This window comes from Schistocerca serialis, chromosome 4 (genome assembly GCF_023864345.2).
Source record: "Schistocerca serialis cubense isolate TAMUIC-IGC-003099 chromosome 4, iqSchSeri2.2, whole genome shotgun sequence".
Lineage (NCBI taxonomy): Eukaryota > Metazoa > Arthropoda > Insecta > Orthoptera > Acrididae > Schistocerca > Schistocerca serialis.
The window spans coordinates 171,323,845-171,348,317 of NC_064641.1; the positions used below are offsets into that span (position 1 = coordinate 171,323,845).

The 24,473-nt window shown below is 41.0% G+C and overlaps 1 protein-coding gene across 6 annotated transcripts in view; it reads right to left on the reverse strand.

Annotated features, from left to right (window-relative positions):
* The window catches only part of LOC126473292 (maternal protein tudor-like), a 211,816-nt gene extending 187,705 nt beyond the window's left edge, over positions 1–24,111 (reverse strand). For 3 of the 6 annotated variants that reach the window (XM_050100253.1, XM_050100255.1, XM_050100254.1), the window contains exon 1: positions 22,073–24,110. In XM_050100253.1, the coding sequence (XP_049956210.1) occupies positions 22,073–24,056 (1,984 nt within the window). In that variant the 5' untranslated portion in view covers positions 24,057–24,110. Of the gene's footprint in view, positions 1–22,072 lie in introns of all 6 variants that reach the window. The other 3 variants (XM_050100252.1, XM_050100251.1, XM_050100257.1) reach the window with 2 other exon arrangements.
* Between the last annotated feature and the right edge of the window lie 362 nt (positions 24,112–24,473).

Consider the following 24,473-nt stretch of genomic DNA (forward strand, 5'->3'; position numbering starts at 1 on the left):
AGCATTTCTTGCATCTTTGGTAACTTAGAGCAGATCTTTCAGCTACATGCGCCTGTTGTCTGCCACACGCTAACAACTGATCTTCCATATTAGAGCCACATTTTATGCCTAAATTTCTCAGGTCTTCCAACCTTCCTATCACTCCATCACTGAAACGTATCACTGCATCTAGTACACCAACTTTTAATGTATTTAGTCCTACAAAAACATTTTTGGGTAATCTTTCCCATAAGCAATGGTTGAAACTTTCATTTTTATTCTGAGTGCCCCCTTGAAGACATTTACTAAGAAAAACAGGGTCACTCAGGTCTCTAAAAATTGGTTTTATTTCATTCATAACAGGCTCCGGAAGAGAATGCTTATGATGGTATATTTGGCCACTTTCTTTTGCTTTTTGGTAACCACACCAAGAATCTGCTGCATTAGGGCAAAGTACGTGAACAGGATGGTCATCTGTGGTCAACTTATGAAAATAGGTGGCCTATACACTTTTCTCATTGCTGTAACATCATTCAGAGGTGCAGTTTGTCTAACGGCCAGTCCATAATAACTATGAAGGAGGTCTATTTCAGTTTCTGTCAATTTGCCTCGGCCAGACGGCAACTTTCCTTTCATTTCTCTTCGTAGCTTCCTCAATCTTGCACCCATCCTCTTTTGTACATGTCCACAGCACTCCAGTTTTGTGACCAAGGTATCACCATAAACACTGAACTCATTGCCTTTATTGAAAGCTTTAGAGTCCCCATCGCCTAGGTACTTCGTATATCTAACGTTATAAATGGGCACCGACATCTGAAATAGTTTTAGAGCTCCATCACATTCCATACCTCCACTGTAACCATCATAATTCTTAGTACACTGATGTTCAATATGTCCTTCAGTGTTACATGGCAGGTGTGTCTCAGTACTTAGATAAACAACAACTTAGATAACATCAATAACTTCTCCACCCTCCGAGAAGTGGCACTTATAACACCATTTACGAAACGATGTCGTCAACACTGCCATGTCCCATGAAGTGCAACAGGTTCCACTAATATTTACAGTTTCCTCTACTGCACGGTTCATAGATGCTTTAGACACAACCCGTAAAGGCACCTAAAAGTATGTTTATGTACTTGCTAAACCTACTGGGAGGAGGAGGAAGGTCCATCAAACCACAAAACATTTGAGCAGCCGTTTCCCTTTTCCTATTGCACGTGTTGCATACACTAACTTCAAATTCACGTCATACGAATTATGCACAATGTTCGAAGTCATTTTTGAGGTAGATTTATTGCACGATCTACACAGAAATAATTTTGATGCTAAACCCTTCCTGCTACTTTGTTGTTCATTTATTTCCAGACAGCCCACACCATCACATTGTTTACATTTCGCGACTTCCTTTCTCAAAGGAGATAAGATGCTCACATCAAGAACAACAAATCCACTACAAACAGCGTCATTGTCAACACAAAAATTTGAATCACCTGGAGGCGTGCCATGTGGGAGTTTCTTCCCTGAAGAACTGATACATTGGTTGCTTTCAACAGTGTGCCTTGCTTTGTTTGTGAACTGGTTACCACGAAATTTCCTTTTATTGAATTTCTTGATGCGTGTCATAGTTTGTATTTATTGCATACACTAAAGCATATGTACTTCCACAAATATATGCAGCACTTGGGCAACAAACATTCAGTAACACATGAACAAATTGCTCCAGCGAAACAAAAGTCAATACTAGCAAAGACAATCATTTAGACATTAGAAACCTGCACTGTGACCAACACATGTAATGTATCAGACGTACAATCATAGGAAACAGAAAGTTAACAGTTCTTTTTGAAATAATACTAGTTTCTGTAAAGTAAATAAAGGGGACATTGCGGCATACATGACCGTAACTATAAAATTTCGTATATATAGGTCATTTTTCATTTGAAACCCTGTAACATATATATCAGTATAATCAGGAAAGATTATAGAATTTAATAAAGTCATAAAAAATTTTCATTTTTCATCATTTATAAGTACTCTGTATCCTTAAATACAAATTAACATTTTTTTCTCCTTTGGTTGTGCTATGAAACCCTACTTCTTGGTAAATTTCATGATTGTAGGTCTATGAGAAGTACCCCATAGGTTTCGATGAGTGAGTTTGCAAGTGTGAAAACATGTGATGTAAATAGCCTTATCTTTTGGTTGCACTGACTTAAAAGGCTAGACTTTTATACCACCAAGAAACAATAGGCCTTAGCACGTCACACAGATTTCAACCTGATATGTCTACCCACTACTGTGAAAAAAGGGAACTTAACAGACAGACAGATAGATAATCTGACAACAAATGACAAAAGAATTCTTTTCATATGATATAACTGCAAATCAGCAATATTGCAATGTTTTCCCTCTGCTTGTAGTGTGAAACTTAGCTTCTTGACAAATGTCATGGTTCTAAGTCAACAGCAAGAACCCCGCTGCTTTTGATGAGTGGGTTTGCAAATATAAAAATATGTCCCAAAAATGGCATTGTCTTACGATTACAATGATTTGGAAGCTTCCCTTTTTTACATCAACAAGGGACCACAGACCTTCATATGTGACATTAATTTCAATTTGATATGTGTACAAGTTCCTGAGAAATAGGGTTTTGAACAGACAGACAGACAGAAAACCAAGTGATCCAATAAGGGTTCCATTTTTACTAACTGACATACAGAATCCTAAAAATGGATGAGACAGTCACTGAGTTACACAAAATCAGCCTTTAATAGCTTAGTGAGCAGGTGCTGCTCATCACAAAACTTCAATACTTCTGCAACGCTTGTATTGTCATCACATAGTACGGATGGCACTTCCTTAGAAAATATGAGCGCTTTCTTCTTGCTATCAAACAAAACACAATTTCTTCAAATATAGTCTACAGAGTGTTTTCAATTGCAAGCACTGAATATTCAGCCAGGGTGGCAATTGGTCTCGAAAATTGGGAAGTCCCTGTGAAATAAAATTTACTGGGTAGTTAGGGAATTCTGGAAAGTTCCAAGGTGAAATGAAATGTTCACTGATAGAAAGAAAGGTTCTGAATCATCTCATTAAAAGTCATCCTTAAGTGTTTGCTTTGAGAACATTAGGATGGAACCATCAGTACATAGAACATTAAAATCAAAAAGTTTGTGTAAAATACAGTTAAAATGTTATGAGAGGTACCTTGTTTCATGTGTTCTGTCAGTTCTAAAAATAAATACTATCTTTTAACTAGCCATTTAGCAACCTGCTACATTTCCTATATGGAGATATGGCATCTGCTACTTCTAATCCCACAAAGCATTCTCATGCTCAGATCCTAGAAAGCAGGTAAAGGGCAGATATGTGATTTTGTTGCATATCTACATCTTTGTGGTAGCAACAGGCACTTCAGATCACACTTCATCTTGAGCAGATACGACATTGCAGAAAGTGGTAGTCTGCCAGTGTCAGCACACAGGCAGGGTATCCGACTGGTTTGGTTGGCTCCAGCAGCCAGCCTAATGCTCTCAGTTTCAATAGGGTCTTACATCTTTAAATAAATGAATGATTTGAGAAAATCAGCCAACTTGTTGCAAGTATAAATGTTTATTTACAAACCCTGACCACGGTTTCAACAATTGTAAAATTGTCTTCTTCAGAAGTACACAGACCTAGCAGGGATTTTTTTTTTTTTTTTTACATCATAGTTAAAAAGAATTATCAAGGCGTAAAGGATTTACAAAACCACTGGATAAAAATATAATAAACAAAACATTACTGACAAATAAAATCACATACTGGCAACAACAAATTTCAGAGTAAAGCAGCTCATGTCGAGTAATACAATATATGTGATCATCAGCTGGGCTAAGCATAAAAGCCTTCACATTAGCATGTACATTGAATTAAAAGGCAGTGAAACAGCATGTATGTGGCTGGTGTCACGCGCCAACTCACAAAGTAGTTGTAGTGCACGAAATAGGAAACAATGGTAGGTGACATACCTACGTAGAGGCAAATGCGCACAGCAAACAGATGAAGTGTAAACTAACGATCAATACATTGTGAAATTTTTGGTAGAAAAATGGAAGGAGACGGGAAGCATGAAGGATGAGAGGAAGCTTTAATTATTGTCGTAAAATGGAGGATAAACAGAATTAAATAAAATTTTTACACAAAAAAATAGAAATTTGATGAGAATGAAAGCAGAGGCCACCAACAACCTGTAACTACCTTAATCAGTCTGAAGTACCAGCTTAAAGCCTTCAAAAAAACTGCCAACTTGCAAGCTGCACATGATCATTTAACATGTTACCATCTCTACTGATTGCATTTTTAAAAGTTTCCAGTTTTCATGAAAGTCTAATTTCCATTCTTTAACCTCCTTACACAAAATTAAGGTTTCTCCTTGTTCTTTAGGGGAATTATTAGTAATTAATAAATGTTCATCAAATGTGGAGTGGTGCATATTACCAACTTTCTTTCTTAGTAAATGTTCTTTACACCTTACAGCAGCAGAAAATGGTACAACGGCAGTAGAATTCATTGCGAACAGGAAAGTAGGGCAGAGAGTAAGTTACTGTGAACAGTGTTATTCTCATCAGAATCGACAGCAAACCAACACTGAGAACAATAGTTCAGGTATACATGTTGACGTTGTTAGGAAAGGATGAAGATATAGAGAAAGTACTTGAGGATACGAACAGGTGATTCAGCAAGTAAAGGGAGACGAAAATCTAAGTCATGGGGGATTGGAATGTGCTAATAGGGGTGGGGGTACATAGAAGACCTCTATGAGGCAGAGGACTTGTCTGACGATGTGATAGAAAACGGAATGGGAGTCAAAATGTATGAGACAGGGGATCCAATATTAGAATCAGAAGACGATGTGATAGAAAAAGAAATGGGAGTCAAAAGGCATGAGACAGGGGATCCAGTATTAGAATCAGAAATTAAAAGAGTTTTATACAACTTAAGATCAAGTAAGGTAGAAGGGACAGATAACTTTCCATCAGAATTTCTAAAATCATTGGGGGAAGTGGCAACAAAACGACAATTCATATTGATATGTAGAATGTATGAAACTGGCGATACACCATCAGACTTTTCGAAAAACACCATCCACACAATTATCAAGGCAGCAAGTTCCGGCAAAGGCAAAGGGAAAGAAGGGAGGAAGATTGGATTTAGTGTCCCTTCGATACTGAGGCCATTAGAGACAAAGTGCAAGCTCGGACTGTGTCAAAGATTAGGAATGAAAACAGCTGTGCCCTTTCAAAAGAATCATCCTGGCATTCGCCTCAATCAATTTAGGAAAATCACAGAAAACCTAAATCACGAACCGTAGTCCTCCCAGACGCAAGTCCAGTGTGCTACCCACTGTGCTACCTCGCTTGGTGACAAGAGTGAGAATTATCACATAATCAGCTTAACAGCTCAAGCATCCAAGTTGCTGACAAGAATAATACACAGAAGAATGGAAAAGAAAATTGAGGAACAGCTAGAGGACCATCAGTTTAGCTTCAATTAAATGCACCAGATTAGCAGTTCTGACATTGCATCGATAACAGAAGCAAGACTAAAGAAAAATCAAGAAATGCTCATAGGATTTGCTGACTTGGAAACAGAGTTCGACAAGGTAAAAAGGGTGCAAGATGTTCAAAATTCTGAGAAGAACAGGAGTAAGCTACAGGGAAAGACAGGTAATATACAATATGTACAAGAGGGAGTAATAAGATTGGAAGACCAAGAACGAAGAGCTTGGATTAAAATGGGTGTACGATACACATGTAGGATTTCATCACTACTGTTCAATCTATAAATTGAAAGGTTCAAGACTGGGATTAAAATTCATGGTGAAAGGATATTAATTATAAGATTCACTGATGACATTGTTATCCTCAGTGAAAATGAAGAAGAATTACAGGAGCTGCTGAATGGAATGAACAACCGAATGTGTACAGAATACAGTATGAGAGTAAATCAAAGTAATACAGAAGTAATGTGAAGTAGTAGAAATAATAGGTAGAAACTTAACATCAAAATCAGAGAAGACAAAAGTTAAGGAATTTTGCTACCTAGGCAGTACAATAACACACGGTGGACGGTGCAAAGACAACATACAAATTAGACTAGCACTGGCAAAAAGGGCACTCCTGGGCAAGAGTATCAAACATAGACCTTAGGCCTTAATTTGTGGAAGAAATTTCTGAGAATGTACATTTGGGGGACAGTATTGGATGATAGTGAAACACGGACTGTGGGAAAACTGGAACAGAAGAGAATTGAAGTATTTGAGATGTGATGCTACAGAAGACTGTTGAAAATTAGCTGGACTGAAGAGGTAATGAATGAGGAGGTTCTCCGCAGAATCGACGAGGAAAGGAATATTTGGAATACATTGATGAGGAGGGACAGGGTGATAGGACGCATGTTACATCATAAGGGAGTAACTTCCATTGTACCAGACAGTTCCGTAGAGAGTAAAAACTGAAGAGGAAGATAGAGGTTATAATACATCCAGCAAATAATTGAGGACATAAGTTGCCACTGCTACTGTGAAATTCATGGTGAGCCACATCAAACCATTCAGAAGACTGATGACCTTAAAAAAAAAGTCTTACTTCAATTGCCCTGACAGAATGACCTACCATATATAGTAACAAGGGCAATTATTACAATTCATTTCATAAACACCTGAATTCGAAAAGGGACCATTAACATTGTTGACTGCATGCACAAGATTTTTCTTTAAGCTATTGTCAGTGAAGAAAGTTACATTAGATTTGTATTTACTCACTAATAAGTGTTTTTTCCTATAAGTTACATCTCCTAGGAAAGGAAAAGAAATTCGTTTACCATTTATCACATTGGTGGCACTGGATGTATTTCACTGTAATGTGGAGCAGTTTAGGGAAGTTTTCTTTTTGATGATTTAGTCAGTAGCAGCACGGAACAATGCAAACTTGCGTGCAAGGGGTTGGGCACAATCAGCTAGAGTAATATTATCCAAATATGTGGGCTTGCTGAAAACATTAAAGCTAAAATTATTACCTACTACTGAAATTGTGAGACCAAGAAAATTAAGCTCAACACTTTAAATATTATCACGAAACATGTTGAAAGTGCTAAACAACAAATCTAGTTCTCGGTGGTTGTGATCAGAGGCAAGAATTTATGAAAATGTCAGCAAGGACTCCAGCAAGAGGGCTAAGTCATATGGGTGTACATACATTTTGCCATTGAAGGTGAAATAATTATGTTTGAGACTGACTTGTAATAAACTTATTAGTTCAGCAATTTGTATTTCAGAAAATTTCCTATTTTGCTGTAAGTTTTTCTTGATAATATTTAATGTCTCATCTGTGGGAACATCTCCACATACATTTTAATGTGAAGACTTTATACTTTGCCCAGCTCCAATGGGAATGTTTTTTCATGGCTCTAATTTGGTTTTAATGATGGCATATGTAACCATGTTGATTGACATGAGCTGGTTGCTCTGAAATTTGTCACCACCAGTATGTGATTTTACATGGAAGTAATTTTTGTTTATTACATTTCTATCCAGTGGTTTTGTACATCCTTTACACCTTGATAATTCTTTTTAACGATGTTGTTGTTGTTGTTGTCTTCAGTCCTGAGACTGGTTTGATGCAGCTCTCCACACTACTCTATCCTGTGCAAGCCTCTTCATCTCCCAGTACCTACCGCAACCTACATCCTTCTGAATCTGCTTAGTGTATTCACTCAGTGTATTTTAACGATGATGTGAAAAAATTTCCTCACTTTGTCTATGTACTTCTGAAGAATACAATTTTAAAACTGTTGAAAGCATGTTCAAGGGTTGTTAATAAACATTTATACCTGCAACTAGTTGGCTGATTTTCTCGTATCATTCATTTGCATCCACTGTTGCTGAAGAGCAGCTATGTTCAAAATTTTTATCTTTAGATAAGTCTGCCTTGTAGATATGTATACGCAACTGTATTGAAGTTGGGACTTTGAAAAACTGCAGAAGAGTAGACCTGTGTACTTCCCACATTAGTTTGGTAAGGTTCAGGATGGGATCAACTCCCTGAAACGTGAAATTCGAATACATTTAGATCATAAATATAACTGCTTTATTAAAAGTCAAAGTCATGCTGTTCATGAGAGTTCAGGTAAAATAAAACGACAGCACCAAAAAAAACTCTGTATAATAATTTGTTTTGTTTATTTTATGATTATTTAAAACCAGATTTTTTTCCCCTTCGCCAATTTAATTCGACATAATGTCAAGCTGAGTTGGTGGGACAAGAAAACTGATAAATCATTTACAAATAAGAAACACTGGCCTGCACTTTTCTACATCTACATCCACACCTGCATAGATACTCCACAATCCATCGTACAGAGTATGGCGGAAGGCACCCTGTATCACTAGTAGTAATTGCCTTTCCTATTCCACTTGCAAATAAAGTAAGGGAAAAACGACTTGTCTATACGCCCCGTATGAGCCCTAATTTCTCATATGCTATCTTCGTTGTCCTTACACGCAATGTATGTTGACGGAGGTCGAGTAGTTCCTCAGTCAGCTTCAAATGCAGGCTCTCTAAATTTTCTTAACACAGTGTTCCTCAAAAAAAGTCGCCTTCCCTCCAGGGATTCCCATTTGAGTTTCTGAACCATTTCTGTAAACTTGCATGTTGTTTAAACCTACCAGTAACAAACCTGGCAGCCTGCCTCTGAATTGCTTCAATGTCTTCCTTTGATCCAACCTGGTACAGATCCCAAGACTCCAGCAGTAACCAAGAATAGGTCGCATTAGCATCCTACATGCAGTTTCCTAACAGATGAATCACTGTTTCCAAAATTCTCCCAATAAACTGAACTCAACCATTCACCTTCGCTACCACAATCCTTAAATGCTCATTCCATTTCGTATCACTTTGCAACATTACGCCAAGATATTTAAACGACTTGACTGTATCAAGCAGGACACTACCAACGCTGTGTCCAAACAGTATGGGTTTGTGTTTCCTACTCATACACATTAACTTACATTTTTCTAATTTAGAGCCAGCTGTCATTCATCACACCAACTGGAAATTATGTCTAAGTCGTCTTGTATCCTCTAAGTCATTCAACTCAACTCATCAGCAAACATCAGCAAATTGCTGCCCACCTAGTCCACCAAATCATTTGTGTATATAGAGAATAATAGTGGTTCTATCACAATTCCCTGTGGCATTTCTTACTACATCCTTGCCTCTGATGAACACACACTGTTGAGGACACTGTACTGGATGCAACAACTTAAGAAGTCTTCGAGTCGCTCAAACACTGTGAACCTATTCCATACGCAAGTACCTTCTTTAACAGACTGCAGTGGGGCACCATATCAAACACATTCCGGAAATCTAGAAATAAGCAATCTGCCTTCTGCTCTGCATCCATATTTCACAGTATATTGTGTGAGAAAAGGGCACACTGAGTTTTGCATAATCGATGCTGTCTAAAACCATGCTGATTTGTGGTTGGTTGGAATTAAAAGAGGGGGGAAAGGGACCAAACTACAAGGTCATCAGTCCCTTTTTCAGAATAAAACAATGCCACATGTGTGAGAATAAAACAAACAAGACTGACAACTCAAAACGGAATGAAATAAAAAATCACAAGAACGATGAAGGGCAACAAACATATAAATGGACAAAAGACGACAAGAAAACCACAGAAACACAAGAAACGGCATGAAGAGATTAAAACAACAAAGCAGATTACCATGGGTGGCTGACCATGAGAATAAAAAGGAGAAGCCAGCCACTCTGCAACACATTAAAACCTACACCCTAGGGTGGAGGACACAGAGGGACAAAGGACTTGCGCTAAAACTTAGATCAAATGATAAAACCCACCCTCAAGAATAAAACGTAAAACTAAACCAGCTGATGAGATGATGTCACTTAAAATTAGCGGCAACGAGTCCAGTAACTCAAGATCTCGCGCTGGGCATTGACTGTGGGACAGTGTATCAGAATATGGGCCAGTGCTAACCGGGCGCCGTTGCCTGGGATGCGAACGTGTTCCATGGTCACCACAAACACCGCTGAACGATGGGACCAGTCCAGGGCATAGGTGGACTCCCGGATGGATGCTACCCAAGGATGGTGAGGGTATCACTGGCCGATAGCTTGTAGGCTGCTCAAGGAGCCAGTACACAGAAGAAACAATTCCCCGGGGCATGAACTGATATACTAAAGTGCATGACAGATGGCCAACAGCTCTGCAGTGAATACACTGCAGTCATTGGGCAAGGAATGCTGTTCAAAATGGCCACTGTGAACGTAGGTGAAGCAAAGTTGACCATCAGCCATCGAGCTGTCGGTGTAAACCACTTCAGAGCCCCAGAACACTTCAAGAATCGAGAGGAAGTGACAGCGGAGAGTGGCAGGAGTAACTGAGTCCTTAAAGTCATGCGAAAGGTCCAGATGAATCTGCGGCCTAGCTGTACACCATGGAGGTGTATGCGGACGGACCTGGATGGGAGGTAGTAAAGAGAAGGACTCCAGTTCAGACAGAAGGGATCGCACGCGAACCGCAATCGTTAGCCCTGACCTGGGCCACTAATGCGGGAGATGAACTACTGCGGGTGGAAAAAAAGATACGGTAATTCAGATGCTCAAGAGAACTACAAATGTGTGCAATGGAACTGGCGAGCAGTTGTGCATGTCAGATCTGCAATGGAGGGACTCCGGCATCCAACAGGACACAGCTCACTGGACTTGTTCTAAAAGCTCCTATCGCTAAGCAAATGCCACAGTCATGCAGTGGGTCGAGTACACACAACGCTGAGGGCGCCACTGAACCATAAACCTGATTCCCATAGTCAAGGAGGGATTGAGCAAGGGTTTCATAGAACTGCTGCAGCGTAGAGAAATCTGCACCCAAATTGGTGTTGCTCATACAGCGGAGGGCACTGAGGTGCTGCCAGCACTTCCGCTTAAGCTGACGAAGGTGAGGTAGCCAAGTCAATCAGGGGTCGAAAACCAGTCCTAAGAATCGGTATGTCTCCACTACAGTGAATGGATCATCATGAAGGTAAAGTTCTGGTTCCGGATGAACGGTACGACACCGACAGAAGTTCATGACATCTGACTTCACGGGCGAAATCTGGAAGCCATGGGCGAGAGCCCATGACTGCGCCTTGTGGGTGGCTCCCTGTACATGCTGCTCAGCAACACCAGTACTGGTGGAGCAGTACGAAATGCAGAAGTCGTCTGCATCAGAGAGGGTGAGACGGACAGCCCTACAGCTGCTACTACACCGTTAATGGCCACTAAAAATAGGGATACACTCAATACAGAGCTCTGCGAGACACCATTCTTCTGTATATGCGGGGGGAGGAGGGGGGGGGGGGGGACGGACTATGGGAGGCACCAATTTGGAAACGGAAAGTACGAAGCGGGAGGAAATTCTGGATAAATATCTGGAGCAGGCCCCTGAGACCCCACCCATATAATGTGGCAAAGATATGATGTCGCCAGGTGGTGTCATACACTTTGCATACATAAAAAAAGATGGCATCTAGGTGTTGGTGTCTGGAAAAGGCTGTTCGGGTGGCAGACTTGAGGAACACAAGATTATCAGTGGTAGAGTGACCACAGCAGAGGCTGCCCTAACATGGAGCCAATAGGCCACGTGACTCCAGGACCCAACCATACCTCCAACACACCATATGTTCCAGCAGCTTACAAAGGACATTGGCGATGCTGATAGGTCGATAGCTACCCACATCAAGTGGGTTTTGACCAGGTTTGACCACTGGAATGATGACGCTCTCCCGCCATTGCGAAGGAAAGGTGGCATTGCACCAGATCCGGTTGAAGATTATGAGGAGGTGGCGCTTGTAGTCAGACGAGATGTTCAATCATCCAACTGTGGATAGGATCTGCCCCAGGAACTGTGGCGGGGCAATGTGCAAGTGTACTGAGGAGCTCCCACTCCGTAAATGGGGCGTTATAGGGTTCACTGTTAAATGCAGAGGAGAGAGCAGATAGGTGGAAAGAATACATTGAAAGCCTCTATGAGGGTGAAGATTTGTCTGATGTGATAGAAGAAGAAACAGGAGTCGATTTAGAAGAGATAGGGGATCCAGTATTAGAATCGGAATTTAAAAGAGCTTTGGAGGACTTACGGTCAAATAAGGCAGAAGGGATAGATAACATTCCATCAGAATTTCTAAAATCATTGGGGGAAGTGGCAACAAAATGACTATTCACGTTGGTGTGTAGAATATATGAGTCTGGCGATATACCATCTGACTTTCGGAAAAGCATCATCCACACAATTCCGAAGACGGCAAGAGCAGACAAGTGCGAGAATTATCGCACAATCAGCATAACAGCTCATGCATCGAAGCTGCTTACAAGAATAATATACAGAAGAATGGAAAAGAAAATTGAGAATGCGCTAGGTGATGATCAGTTTGGCTTTAGGAAAAGTAAAGGGATGAGAGAGGCAATTCTGACGTTACGGCTAATAATGGAAGCAAGGCTAAAGAAAAATCAAGACACTTTCATAGGATCTGTCGACCTGGGAAAAGCGTTCGACAATATAAAATGGTGCAAGCTGTTCGAGATTCTGAAAACTGTAGGGGGTAAGCTATAGGGAGAGACGGGTCATATACAATATGTACAACAACCAAGAGGGAATAATAAGAGTGGACGATCAAGAACGAAGTGCTCGTATTAAGAAGGGTGTAAGACAAGGCTGTAGCCTTTCGCCCCTACTCTTCAATCTGAGGAAGCAATGATGGAAATAAAAGAAAGGTTCAGGAGTGGAATTAAAATACAAGGTGAAAGGATATCAATGATACGATTCGCTGATGACATTGTTATCCTGAGTGAAAGTGAAGAAGAATAAAATGATCTGGTGAATGGAATGAACAGTCTAACGAGTACACAGTATGATTTGAGAGTAAATCGGAGAAAGACGAAAGTAATGAGAAGTAGTAGAAATGAGAACAGTGAGAAACTTAACATCAGGATTGATGGTCACGAAGTCAATGAAGTTAAGGAATTCTGCTACCTAGGCAGTAAAATAACCAATGACGGACGGAGCAAGGAGGACATCAAAAGCAAACTCGCTATGGCAAAAAAGGCATTTCTGGCCAAGAGAAGTCTACTAATATCAAATACCGGCCTTAATTTGAGGAAGAAATTTCTGAGGATGTACGTCTGGAGTACAGCATTGTATGGTAGTGAAACATGGACTGTGGGAAAACCAGAACAGAAGAGAATCGAAGCATTTGAGATGTGGTGCTATAGACGAAGGTTGAAAATTAGGTGGACTGATAAGGTAAGGAATGAGGAGGTTCTACGCAGAATCGGAGAGGAAAGGAATATGTGGAAAACACTGATAAGGAGACGGGACAGGATGATAGGACATCTGCTAAGACATGAGGGAATGACTTCCATGGTACTAAAGGGAGATGTAGAGGGCAAAAACTGTAGAGGAAGACAGAGATTGGAATACGTCAAGCAAATAATTGAGGACGTAGGTTGCAAGTGCTACTCTGAGATGAAGAGGTTAGCACAGGAAAGGAATTCGTGGCGGGCCGCATCAAACCAGTCAGTAGACTGATGACCAAAAAAAAAAAAAAAAAAAAGAGTTCATTGTGGCAGGTAGTGAACGAGAGGACTTTCCTTTCCATCCGCCATTTGAGTGTGCAAAAGGCTGGGGGGTAGTTCTCTGATGCAGAGGCTCGAGCATAGAGCTCAGCAAAGTGCTCGGCAATCGCATTTGCATCACTACATAGCATGCCATTGGGTGGTAACGCCAGGGACACCTGTCGGGATCTTGTATCCAAAAAGACATCTGATCTTCGTCCAGACTTGGAAAGGTGATGTGTGGCACCAATGGTCGACACGTACCTCTCGCAACATTCCCGTTTCTGTCGTTTTATAAGCCAGCGTACACGGGCACAGAGCCACTTAAAGGCTATCAGATGCTGTAGGGAAGGGTGCTGCTTATGTCGCTGAAGAGCTCGCCGACACTCTGTAATTCCCTCAGCGACTTCCGGCGACCACCAAGGGACTGTTTTACCCTGGGGGCACCCTAAAGAGCGAGGGATCGCATTTTCTGCTGTAGAAACGATTGTGGTAGTCACCTGCTCAATCATCACATTTATGTTACCACGTGGGGGAGAGTCAACAGTGACATCAGGGATGAAAGTTTCCCAGTCCGCCTTGTTTAATGCCCATCTGAGCAGGCATCCCTGGGCCTGATGCCGGGGCAGTGACAGGAAGATGGGGAAGTGGTCACTACCACACAGGTCGTCATTTTCTCTCCAGTGGATAGATGGGTAAAGTCCTGGGCTGCAAATTGATAAATCAATGGCCGAGTAACTACCTCGAGCATGACTGAAATGTGTGGCGGCCCCAGTATTTAAGAGGCAGATGTCGAACAGAGATAGTAGAGTTTCGAAATCTCTGCCTTGGCAAGTAAGCATGGTGTCACACCAGAAAGGGGTTATGGGCATTAAAATCTCCCAAAAGTAAGGAGATTTAGGGAGCTGATCAATCAGTGCAGCTGCAGGAAGATATACATTGCAGACAGTAATTTCCTGCGTCGTCCGTATTCTGACAGCCACAGCTTGAAGAGGGGTTTGAGGGGCACAGTTTCACTACAGACTGAGTTTAGGACATAAATGAAAACTCCACCTGAAACTCAATTATAGACACTACGGTTCCTGTAATATCCATTATAGCTGCGGAGGGCAGGGATCTACATTGCTGGAAACCAGGTTTCCTGGAGGGCAATGCAGAAAGCAAGTATAAAGCTTAACAGTTGCCATAGCTCAGCCGCAATTCCACTGGAGGATGACAGCATCGTGAGACTGAGAAGGCATGGAACTCAATGAGGCAGTTTACACCTCAGGGTCACCTGCTGCTAACGACTTTTATCTCAGCAGTCTATATCCATTGTGTCTGAGGGTCCGGCGAGATCTAGGTCCTCAGCAGACACCAGAATCTCCACCTCATCTGCAGATGCCGAGCTTGTAGGTAGGGGTGGTGCAGGTGCCACCACAAGCCCCTTGGTCTTGCCGCAATTCCCTCACTCTTGGGGACCTTTGTTTTGGATTTCTCTCGCTGCTCCTTGGGTTTCCCTGGCTGGGAGGACTTGACTGATTCATTCGCCTGGATTGTGGACGAGCATGAAGCCCTACGACCAGCTGCTTTAGGGCTCTTCAGCCAATGGCAGGTGTCATCTTTCCCACTAGCAGAAGCCTGGGAAAGGAGTGACCCAAGGGACCCCTTCCTAGCGACAGGAGCCAAAGAAGATTATGCTTCTCCAGCTCAAAAGTGGGAACTGATATCCACGATGGTTGGGGGGAGGGGGGGGGGGGGGGGTTGCTCCCGAAGTAGGTGGTGTGGGAACAACAGGGAGGGAAGTGACCCCCACCATCAAGGGGGCAGGTGCAATCTTCTGGTTCAGAGAGGCGACTGGAATGCGAGGAACTGATGGGGCGACAACTGTTCTTGTAGCGGCGGCATAAGAAATCATAGCCACAGGATGTAGGCACTCAAATTTCCTCTTAGCCTCAGTGTAGGTCAGTCAGTCCAGGGTCTTATATTCCATGATTTTCCTCTCTTTCAGTAAAATCCTGTAATCTGGTGAGCAAGGTGAATGATGCTCTCCACAGTTGACACAGATGGGAGGCGAGGCACGTGGAGTATTGGGATGTGATAGACATCCACAATCTTGACAGGTAGGGCTGGAAGAACAGCGGTAAGACATATGGCCAAACTTTCAGCACTTAAAGCACCGCGTCAGGGGAGGGATATATGGCTTGACGTCACAGCGGTAGACCATCACCTTGACCTTCTCAGGCAATGTGTCATCCTCGAAGGCCAAGATGGAGGCTCTGGTGGCAATCTGGTTATCCCTTGGCCCCTCGATGGACGCGCCAGACGAATTTAACACCTCGCCGCTCCAAATTGGCTAAAGTGGCATGCAGCTCGTCACCAGACTGCAAAAAAAAGGCCCCTGTGGAATGTAACACCCTGGACTATATTCAAGCTCTTATGGGGTGCGATGGTAACAGAAACATCCCCCAACTTGCCACAAGCGAGTAATGCCCGTGACTGGGCAGAGGATGCTGTTTTCATCAAAACTGACCCAGAGTGCACTCTGGACAATCCCTCCACCTTCCCAAACTTGTCCTCCAAATGCTCCAAAAAAACTGAGGCTTCATGGACATAAAAGATTCTCCATCAACTCTCATAAATACAAGGTACCAGGGTGAATAAGCTTCAATGCCATACGTAGCCTGGCGTTCCTCCCATGGTGTGGCCATGGAGGGGAACGACTTGGGGTCATATTTCTTAGCACTAAAATTAGACTTTGTCCATTTACAGACTGCTGGCAGCAGACCACCAGCAAGAGATGACGTACTACGCTTCATGGCGTGTCATCTGCCCTGATGCCACCCACTCTGACCCTCCCCACGGGTGCCACCCAGCCGTAGCAAAGACTACCTGGCAGGATGGCCATTGCCAGGAGTCCCGATGCCCCAGGGTGACAGGCATCTACTCCTTGGCATATGTGGGGAGTTAACGGCACAGGCATCAGCAGAGTGATCCCTGTGTTGTCCCACCACAACTGACTGGTTACCATGCTGGATATGAGGTGCAAAGACGTCCATGGTCATTATCCGCACAGAAAGTAACACTGCACAGTGCATGGTGGAAAACACACCTAGGAAGGTGTCCTCACTCAAAAGATGGAGAAGAAGCAGGACTGCAATGCGATGACAAGAAAATCGGCTAAAGATCTCAATGCATGATGCACCATGTAAGGGGCCCTTTCGCAATTGGCTCGCTCTTTGGGAAAATTTTGAAAAATGGAGGTCAAACCCTACATGGGACCATCACATAAAGGCCGAAATGTGAGAGACTCCTTTTAGTTGTCTCTCATGACAGGCGGGAATACCTTGGGCCTATTTCAAGCCCTGGACCCGCAGGGCAGGGGGGTGATTCGTGGACACAAGATTCTAGGTCTCAAGAAAATTTACTTCATTCAAAATGAGAATGTGGTCAAGGATTATGCAGAAAAAAAGATGTTAGGGACATTGGTCTGTAATACTGCATAATGTTGTTGGTTGTTATGGCAAAAAGAGAGTTGTGTACATTTTCTTGGGGTACACTATTATCATGAGGAACTGACAGGGCCTATCTGATTCTACAATGCAAACAGCATTAGCTCAGAAGGACATTGTGAGAAGGAAAAAGTGTTCAAGTTCTCTCACAGGTTTTCCTCTCAAAATAAAAAAAGACACTCAAAGCGTGTTTATGGAGGAAGGTTCCCTGTACAGCTGCCTACAACTGGGTAGATTAACCAGAGTGGAGTGGTATCCACGAAATCACAGTTTTCTGTACTCCAGACAATTGACAGTTAACGAATTGTTTCAAAATATTTCCCAATAAAGATATTAATCCAATGTGATGATTACTTGATTACTGGTAGGGACTGTACTAGCCTTTCCTCAACAAAGTCCACCCAGAGAGCCCAGGTTGCCTGAGCAAGCTTTACGCTGCCGAGTTCCTGCAGGTCCCCAAATAATGCTCATTAAAGCCTCTTTCCACTGAAGTGAAGACAAGCAAATGCCCCATAGAGAATTCTCTCTGGTGTTAAAACACTAGGCATGCATGCACAAATGGCTATTGGTCATGCACTGGTCACATTTGCAGGTGTTCACTGAAGCACTTCGCTGGTTGTCGGTTTTAGAGTGGACCATCGAGGAAACTTTGGGCCCTCTCCAGCCTGGCACTAGCTCCAGGGAGATAAAGTACACTTGATTTGCAGTAGTATGCTATTTTTCACATGTGAGTGGTGGTTGTTTTTTTTTAATAGTTTTTTCCCTGGTGATGGAGTGGCCGGACAATAGCATACTTCTGTTGATAGAAGAGCATAGATCCCACAAGTGCTTCATGGATCCTAAGATCCACAGCATAAAATACTTAACACACACAATTACATTGGCAAGAAATTGCTGAAAATGCGAACAGAAGAAAGTGAAGCAGAAAATGAATACCTTAATATCTTTTTATAGATGAGAAAGGTGCAGAGAACACACAAGTCCTGAAACGCATGTAGTGGAAAAATATAATGGTATGCCTTCAAATTTATGTCATTTCTCCTTGATAAATATAGAGTGAGGAAAAGCAGATGATAATGGTTTAGTACAGTCATAAGCATGTAGTAACATTATTTTGCATTTATTTAGTTTAATGAGAGCTGTACAGAGTATTAACTCAGTCTAACAATATTTATCCTGTCCTTCAAATTTCCCATTATCCAATTTAAAATATTGTGCAAATGCATACTTCTGCAGAAAATATTGTTTCAGAGAGATATGGGCAACCAACTGTTGTTCTGGAGAAGTCCGCACTGATGAAATAATACACTCCTCTACCCTCACCACATTTACAATTACTGCGTGACTTACAGAGAATGAGATGCGCAATCTTTCTGAGCTCATTTTTGTTCCATTTTTTTGTTTACTTTTGTTTCGTTCCATGTAACTGCTGTTAGAAAAATAAATGCCACCACAATACACAAATAACATAGATTAATATGAAATAGAGAGACCTGATCACTCTTGCTTACCATACAAATTAAACCAAGCTGTACTAATTTGCTCTCCATAACACTAAACAGAATACAATTTAAGCAACTTTAAGTAAGTTCCCCAATCATACTGTAGTCATCAGTGGACATTTTAATCATCCAATGATCAATTGGGAAAATTACAGTTCTGTTAGTGGTGAGTGTGATAAGACATCCTGCGAAATGTTGCTAAATGCCTTCTCTGAAAACTACCTGGTACAGATAATTAGGAATCTCACTCATGAGGGAAATATATTTAATCTAATAGCAATGAATAGAGCTGAACCCTCTGATAATTTCCAAATCGAAACTGGAATCAGTGACCCTGATGTAGTTGTGGTAACAGTGATTAGCAAAATACCAAGGACAACCAAAACAAGCAGAATGATTTACATGTTCTGTAAGTTAACTGAAAAACCAGTAGTGTCATATCTCAATGAGGAACTTGAAACTTCCAGAACAGGGGCAGAGCACATAGTGCTATGGCTCAAATTGAAAAGTATAGTTCACCATGAGCTGAACAGATGCGTATCCAGTAGAACAGCTCATAATGGGATAGATCCTCTAGGCAAGTACTAGACATGTTAAAATATCACAAGATTCTCATATAAGTACAATGAAAAATAATGTTAGTAAGTTACAAGATTCTCATAAAAGCACAGTGAAAAATAACATTACTACATCACATCAGAATATCAGATAATTATAAAGCAAAGTAGATGAGCTTCTTGTTTGTTTAGAAGATTTAGAAACTGCAGGCGGAATAGGTGCAATACGCCTGTCTGAACATCATACAGTCACAGATATCGAAAAGGTAAAGGTAGGTGGACATAAACTTTCAGCACATATAAGTTAAGACACTATGCAGAGAGGAGTTGCCATAACGTTAAAATTTACGATAGTGTAAAAAATTTAGGAACTAAAAAGTTTTGTGTAGAGCAATGTACAGAAGAACATGCATGTGGTTCTTTCAATTTGACATCAGTTATTGAATTTCCTATTCAGGTGGTATAGTAAAGCAGCATACTGATAGATAATGTTTTTACAGACCAAGATAAATTTATTCAAATAAAAACTTTTTGTGTTAAGAATGGCCTGTCTGATCATGGTGCACAGCTAGTTACAGTATATGACATAGCTTCATACAGCAATGCAAACAATCCTCCAAAATAGTGGATTCAATTAACAATTTGAAAATTGCAAATTTTAGGGAAAACTTGCAACAGTTAGTGTGATGAGGTGTACAGGGAACCTGATGCTAATTTAAAATTTAACCTCTTTCATGAGATCTCTTTGAGAATAGTTGAAAACAGTTTCCCTCAGAAAAGAGTGAAACATAATTTAAGAAAAGTTATTAAAAATTTGAGAAGTATGTGCATCATGTCTGAGATTAGCACCTCTGATAATAAAATTAAAACAATTCGAAATATTGTTAAAACAGAAACAGGGCAACAGAGAGCACAGGAAGACTGTACTTCTACCTAACTCACTGATAAATTTGTTAGCAAAACATCAGAAGTAACACTTTTGTGTCTTTTTACTTTTGTTTGCATTTGTTAGTATGTGTACTTAGTGATGTCATTGTCATCATTTTGTGTACACTGGAAGAAGCTGCTTCTGCCGCATTGATGATGCCATGGGTCAAAGCAGATGGATGTAATCTGATGCTCCTGTAATGCCCTGGGAATCACAGTAGTGGAAGATGCAAAAAAATTTCCTTGTACAGGAAAGTCAGTATAAGGTGGCGGCTGAAGCAAGGAAGATATTAGAAGTAGACTGACACAGATGTAGAAAGCCTTCTTTAATCAAACAGTTTTCTGATATCACATATTGATATGGTACTGAGGAGTAAGTTCCTGACAGTGCACATCTGGAGTAGAGTTGTTAAAAACAATAAAATAAATAAAAACGGAGAAAGGGGAGGAGGGAGGTGGGGGGGGGGGGGGGGGAGAGAGAGAGAGAGAGAGAGAGAGAGAGAGAGAGAGAGAGAGAGAGAGACACTAGATGCAGTGCCATCGAAGATAGTTAAAAATTATGTTGAAAACAAAACAGAGTAGTGAAGATGAGAATAGAAGCCAATGGAAACACCTAGAAGAGACACGATAATGGTCCATCTACTATACTGTCTAAGAATAGCACCTACTTGATTTAGTATCATGGAAGAAGTGTTAGAGGGCACAAATATAATAGGGGCAAATCAAGACTAGTATACAAGATGGTGAATGCAACAGTTGTATTAGTATAAGACAGAAAAGACGGAATACAGCATCAATCTAGTCACACAACTGTTGACTAAAAAAATAAATCAAGGTTTTAAAAAAGTATCCAAGGTGGGTCAACAGAAGTGTCAGATTCCACCCACCTACTTTGACCCATTACATAATGGTGTTGTGGTATGTGACGTCATTACAGCCCGGAGTTTAAGAGTTGGTTGTGTTTGTAGAGGTCTTCTTGTGTTTGATAGTGCCCTGTGTGTGTGTGTTTTGTTTTCCGTAGTTGTAGGTGTTAGTTTTTTCGTATCAATAGTTATGGTTGACCTATACTAGTCAAGGAAAATGACAGATTCCTATTTTCTTAGTTTTATATGTAGGTATCCGTGTTTTGGTATCGTCAGCTGTGGTGAAGGGAAATGTCTGATTCCAATTTCCTTAGTATTTGCTGTAGGCGTTGGCGTTTTGGTATCGTCAGCTGGGGTTGACCTATATAGGTTAAGGGAAGTGTCGATTCATAAAATTAAAAAAAAATTTTTGTCATCATTTTGTGTGTTTTGGGATCGTGGTGTTTTTTTTTTTTTTTTTTTTACTGTTACATTTAGTTTGTCCCCTCTCTAGAACTCCCAATTTTTCACATTTGTCCCGTTAGTTTCATTGTATTTTCGGAGTGAGATGTTACTGTCTTATTTATATGTATTTTCATGTTTGTTGCCATGTGTATGTAGTGACATCATAGGCGCCATATTTTGAGACGCTTAGAATAGCCATTTCCGCCATACTGGTCATGTCATGGGTCAAAGCAGACGGGTGGAACCGGACACTTCCATAATCCCTCGAAGCTATCATTAACAAAAACTGAATGAGATATTGTAAACAAGGTACACAACCATAGCCAAGTTAAAATATACAGCACAAAGAACAATACTGTAGATCCCATTTACATACAAGTCACACTTCATGAACGTATACTTCGCCTGTATTCTTCCCAAGATACCAGTGATAAAGTTCACAACAGCAGCGATATTAAATACTAACATTACAAAATTTATACACAACAGATTGATAAGAAGAAACTTACTTTTAACACTTTTCCTAGCTAGCAGAGGTAGGATAGAACATCCATGCATGAGCAATTTAATGCAGTCACACTTTTTACAAATGATATTTTATAAAATACGGGACTTCCAAGTCAGACATATACATACAAGCACATATCTTACCACTGTCCAATTCAGCAGGAGCTGCGGCTGTTTCTGCCTTTGTTTGTGCTACAGTCAGCAAATCAGATATATTCTTCACTGGCTGAACGGTGGTGTCATAAATATCAACCACTATGCCACCTGGAACGTGTTTCAAGACCTTCATTGACAGCAACTTTTCTATCACAGCAAGTTCAAATGTTGCCGAAAGATCATCTTCAGCACCACGGTGTTCATAACCATTAAGTATACAGTGGATGGCCTGCTCAGGAGGCTGGCTTAGAAGTGTTGGTTCAATTTTGCACAGAGAGCTAATGGGCACAGTATCAGAATTACCGTAATCCACATAAAAAACATGCACCATATTAGATTCAATACTCTTAATTTTTGCACGATACCAACGGCCATCATTTGCAAACAATGCACAACATGGCATACCAACTTGCAACTGAGCAGGAGAAAATCCTTGAACTTGGGTTCTGTTGCAATATGAAGCCAAATAATTCATAATATTTGTCAGTCCACTGACATTGGCTTCCAACTGAACATAAAAACTTGAAACTGATTCAACATAAGAAACATAAACATTCTCAACTAAGCCCACAGCAGGTAGCGCCATTTTTTTGTACCCCTTAGACAGTTGCTGAACTCTTAGTTTTTCAAGTAGCAAGTCTTTAACACTTTTACCATCAACATACAACTCACAATATTGCTTCACAGGTGGACCTTCTGGATTAACTACCTTCATCTTTAATAACTTATCTAGCACTATTTTCTTGAATTCATCTTTGAGATCATCATTTAAAGGAATATCCCTTATCCCTGCAAGAGAATATCTAAGTGCCATAGACTTTAGATTCATGTATTTGTCTGGAATTTCGTATATTTCTGAATAAGGAAGAACTTCTGAATTCCCAAAATCTACATAATATATCATACACCTGTCATCCATTACACTCATGACAACAGCACGACAAAGTAAATGATCTTCAGAAAATCTACCTAAACACACTGAACCTGGGAGCAATGGCTTCAGCATTGGCTGTGGAGGATTGTCATTTATTTCATTCGACATGCTGGCAAGCTGATCTTCAAAAGCCTTTAACTGGACAGAAAATGCAAGAGGGCCATCGTCCACAAATGATACATATACCAAATGCTCTGAGTTAACTTCCAAAACAGGTACTCCAAAGACTCTTCCACTGCCCTGTTGCACAGGGTTTTTCTTCATATTGACATTGGTTCTGGCAGCCCGCATTGTTTCAACTTGGTATGCTGGATTGGGCCTAATATTGGCAACACGGTTTATAGACGGCGGGGGAGTGAAAGTCTGCCAAGGGGCTGTGGGTGCATTAACTTTGTGTGTTACAGACTGAGAAGTATGCAAACTTTGACTGATCATCTGTTGCGCACTGGGTGTAATAGAAACCGCCAAACCTTCCTGAATCAGAACCTGTGAAATATCTATACCTCCAGAAGAGTACAATGCCATTATCTTTCTTCTAGCAGTTTCTCCAACAATAACGCCCTGAAACTCTTCATAGCCAAGTTTTTGTCTTATATGCTCAACTGTAGAATCTTCCCACTCTCCTCTTTGAGGTGGCAGTACACCAGCGAGATAAAATTCCGTAGCCTGGTCCGGAACTGCAACCAAAGGTGGTTGCGGATCACCAGCACGCACCTGCACATTTCTAATATTACTAACTGGAACCACTTCTTTATTTCCAAAATCGCAAAACTGTACATAAATCTCGCCTTCTGACACGTTTGCGAGGCTGATTATTCGTGCCCTGTAGTAAACTCCATCGACGTATTTCGCACAACAGATGCCACCGACTATAAGAGCTGAAGGATGAGTTACGAAGAGGCCTCTTTCGAACTGATCCGTGTACTGGCGTATAAGTTTTTCCACGAACATAGCACTTGACCTGTTGAGTTGCACCCATAGTTTCAAAAATGGGCCTTCTTTCTCTAGATAAGTGACATACACTTCAATACTGCTCATGTCAACGTATTTTAACACAACACTGTACTAACAATCAAACATCACGCTATCCTTCTTCATTGGTACATGCTTGAGTCAACGATACAACTTTTGGGTTTCAAAGATCTTCAGTCATGACAAAAAGGAGCATTTTCCAAAGACCAGCTTACGTGTAGTAACCAAATTTTAACTCGTTGGTAGTAACCTTCGACCATAGATATTGCTATGGTCGAAGGTACTAACTTCTAGATAATCTTCCATATGCATTCAAACTTGCAAACGCAAGTTGACACCTGTAGCGACAGAAGACAATTGTTCTTTTAGTGTGTTATTTCTTCTGAAACAGTTATCACTATGAAAGATACTGTAGTGTTTCATAGGATTGGCAATGTATTAAACCTTACTTTAGGCTAAAAATTGAGAAAATCACTGTGAATT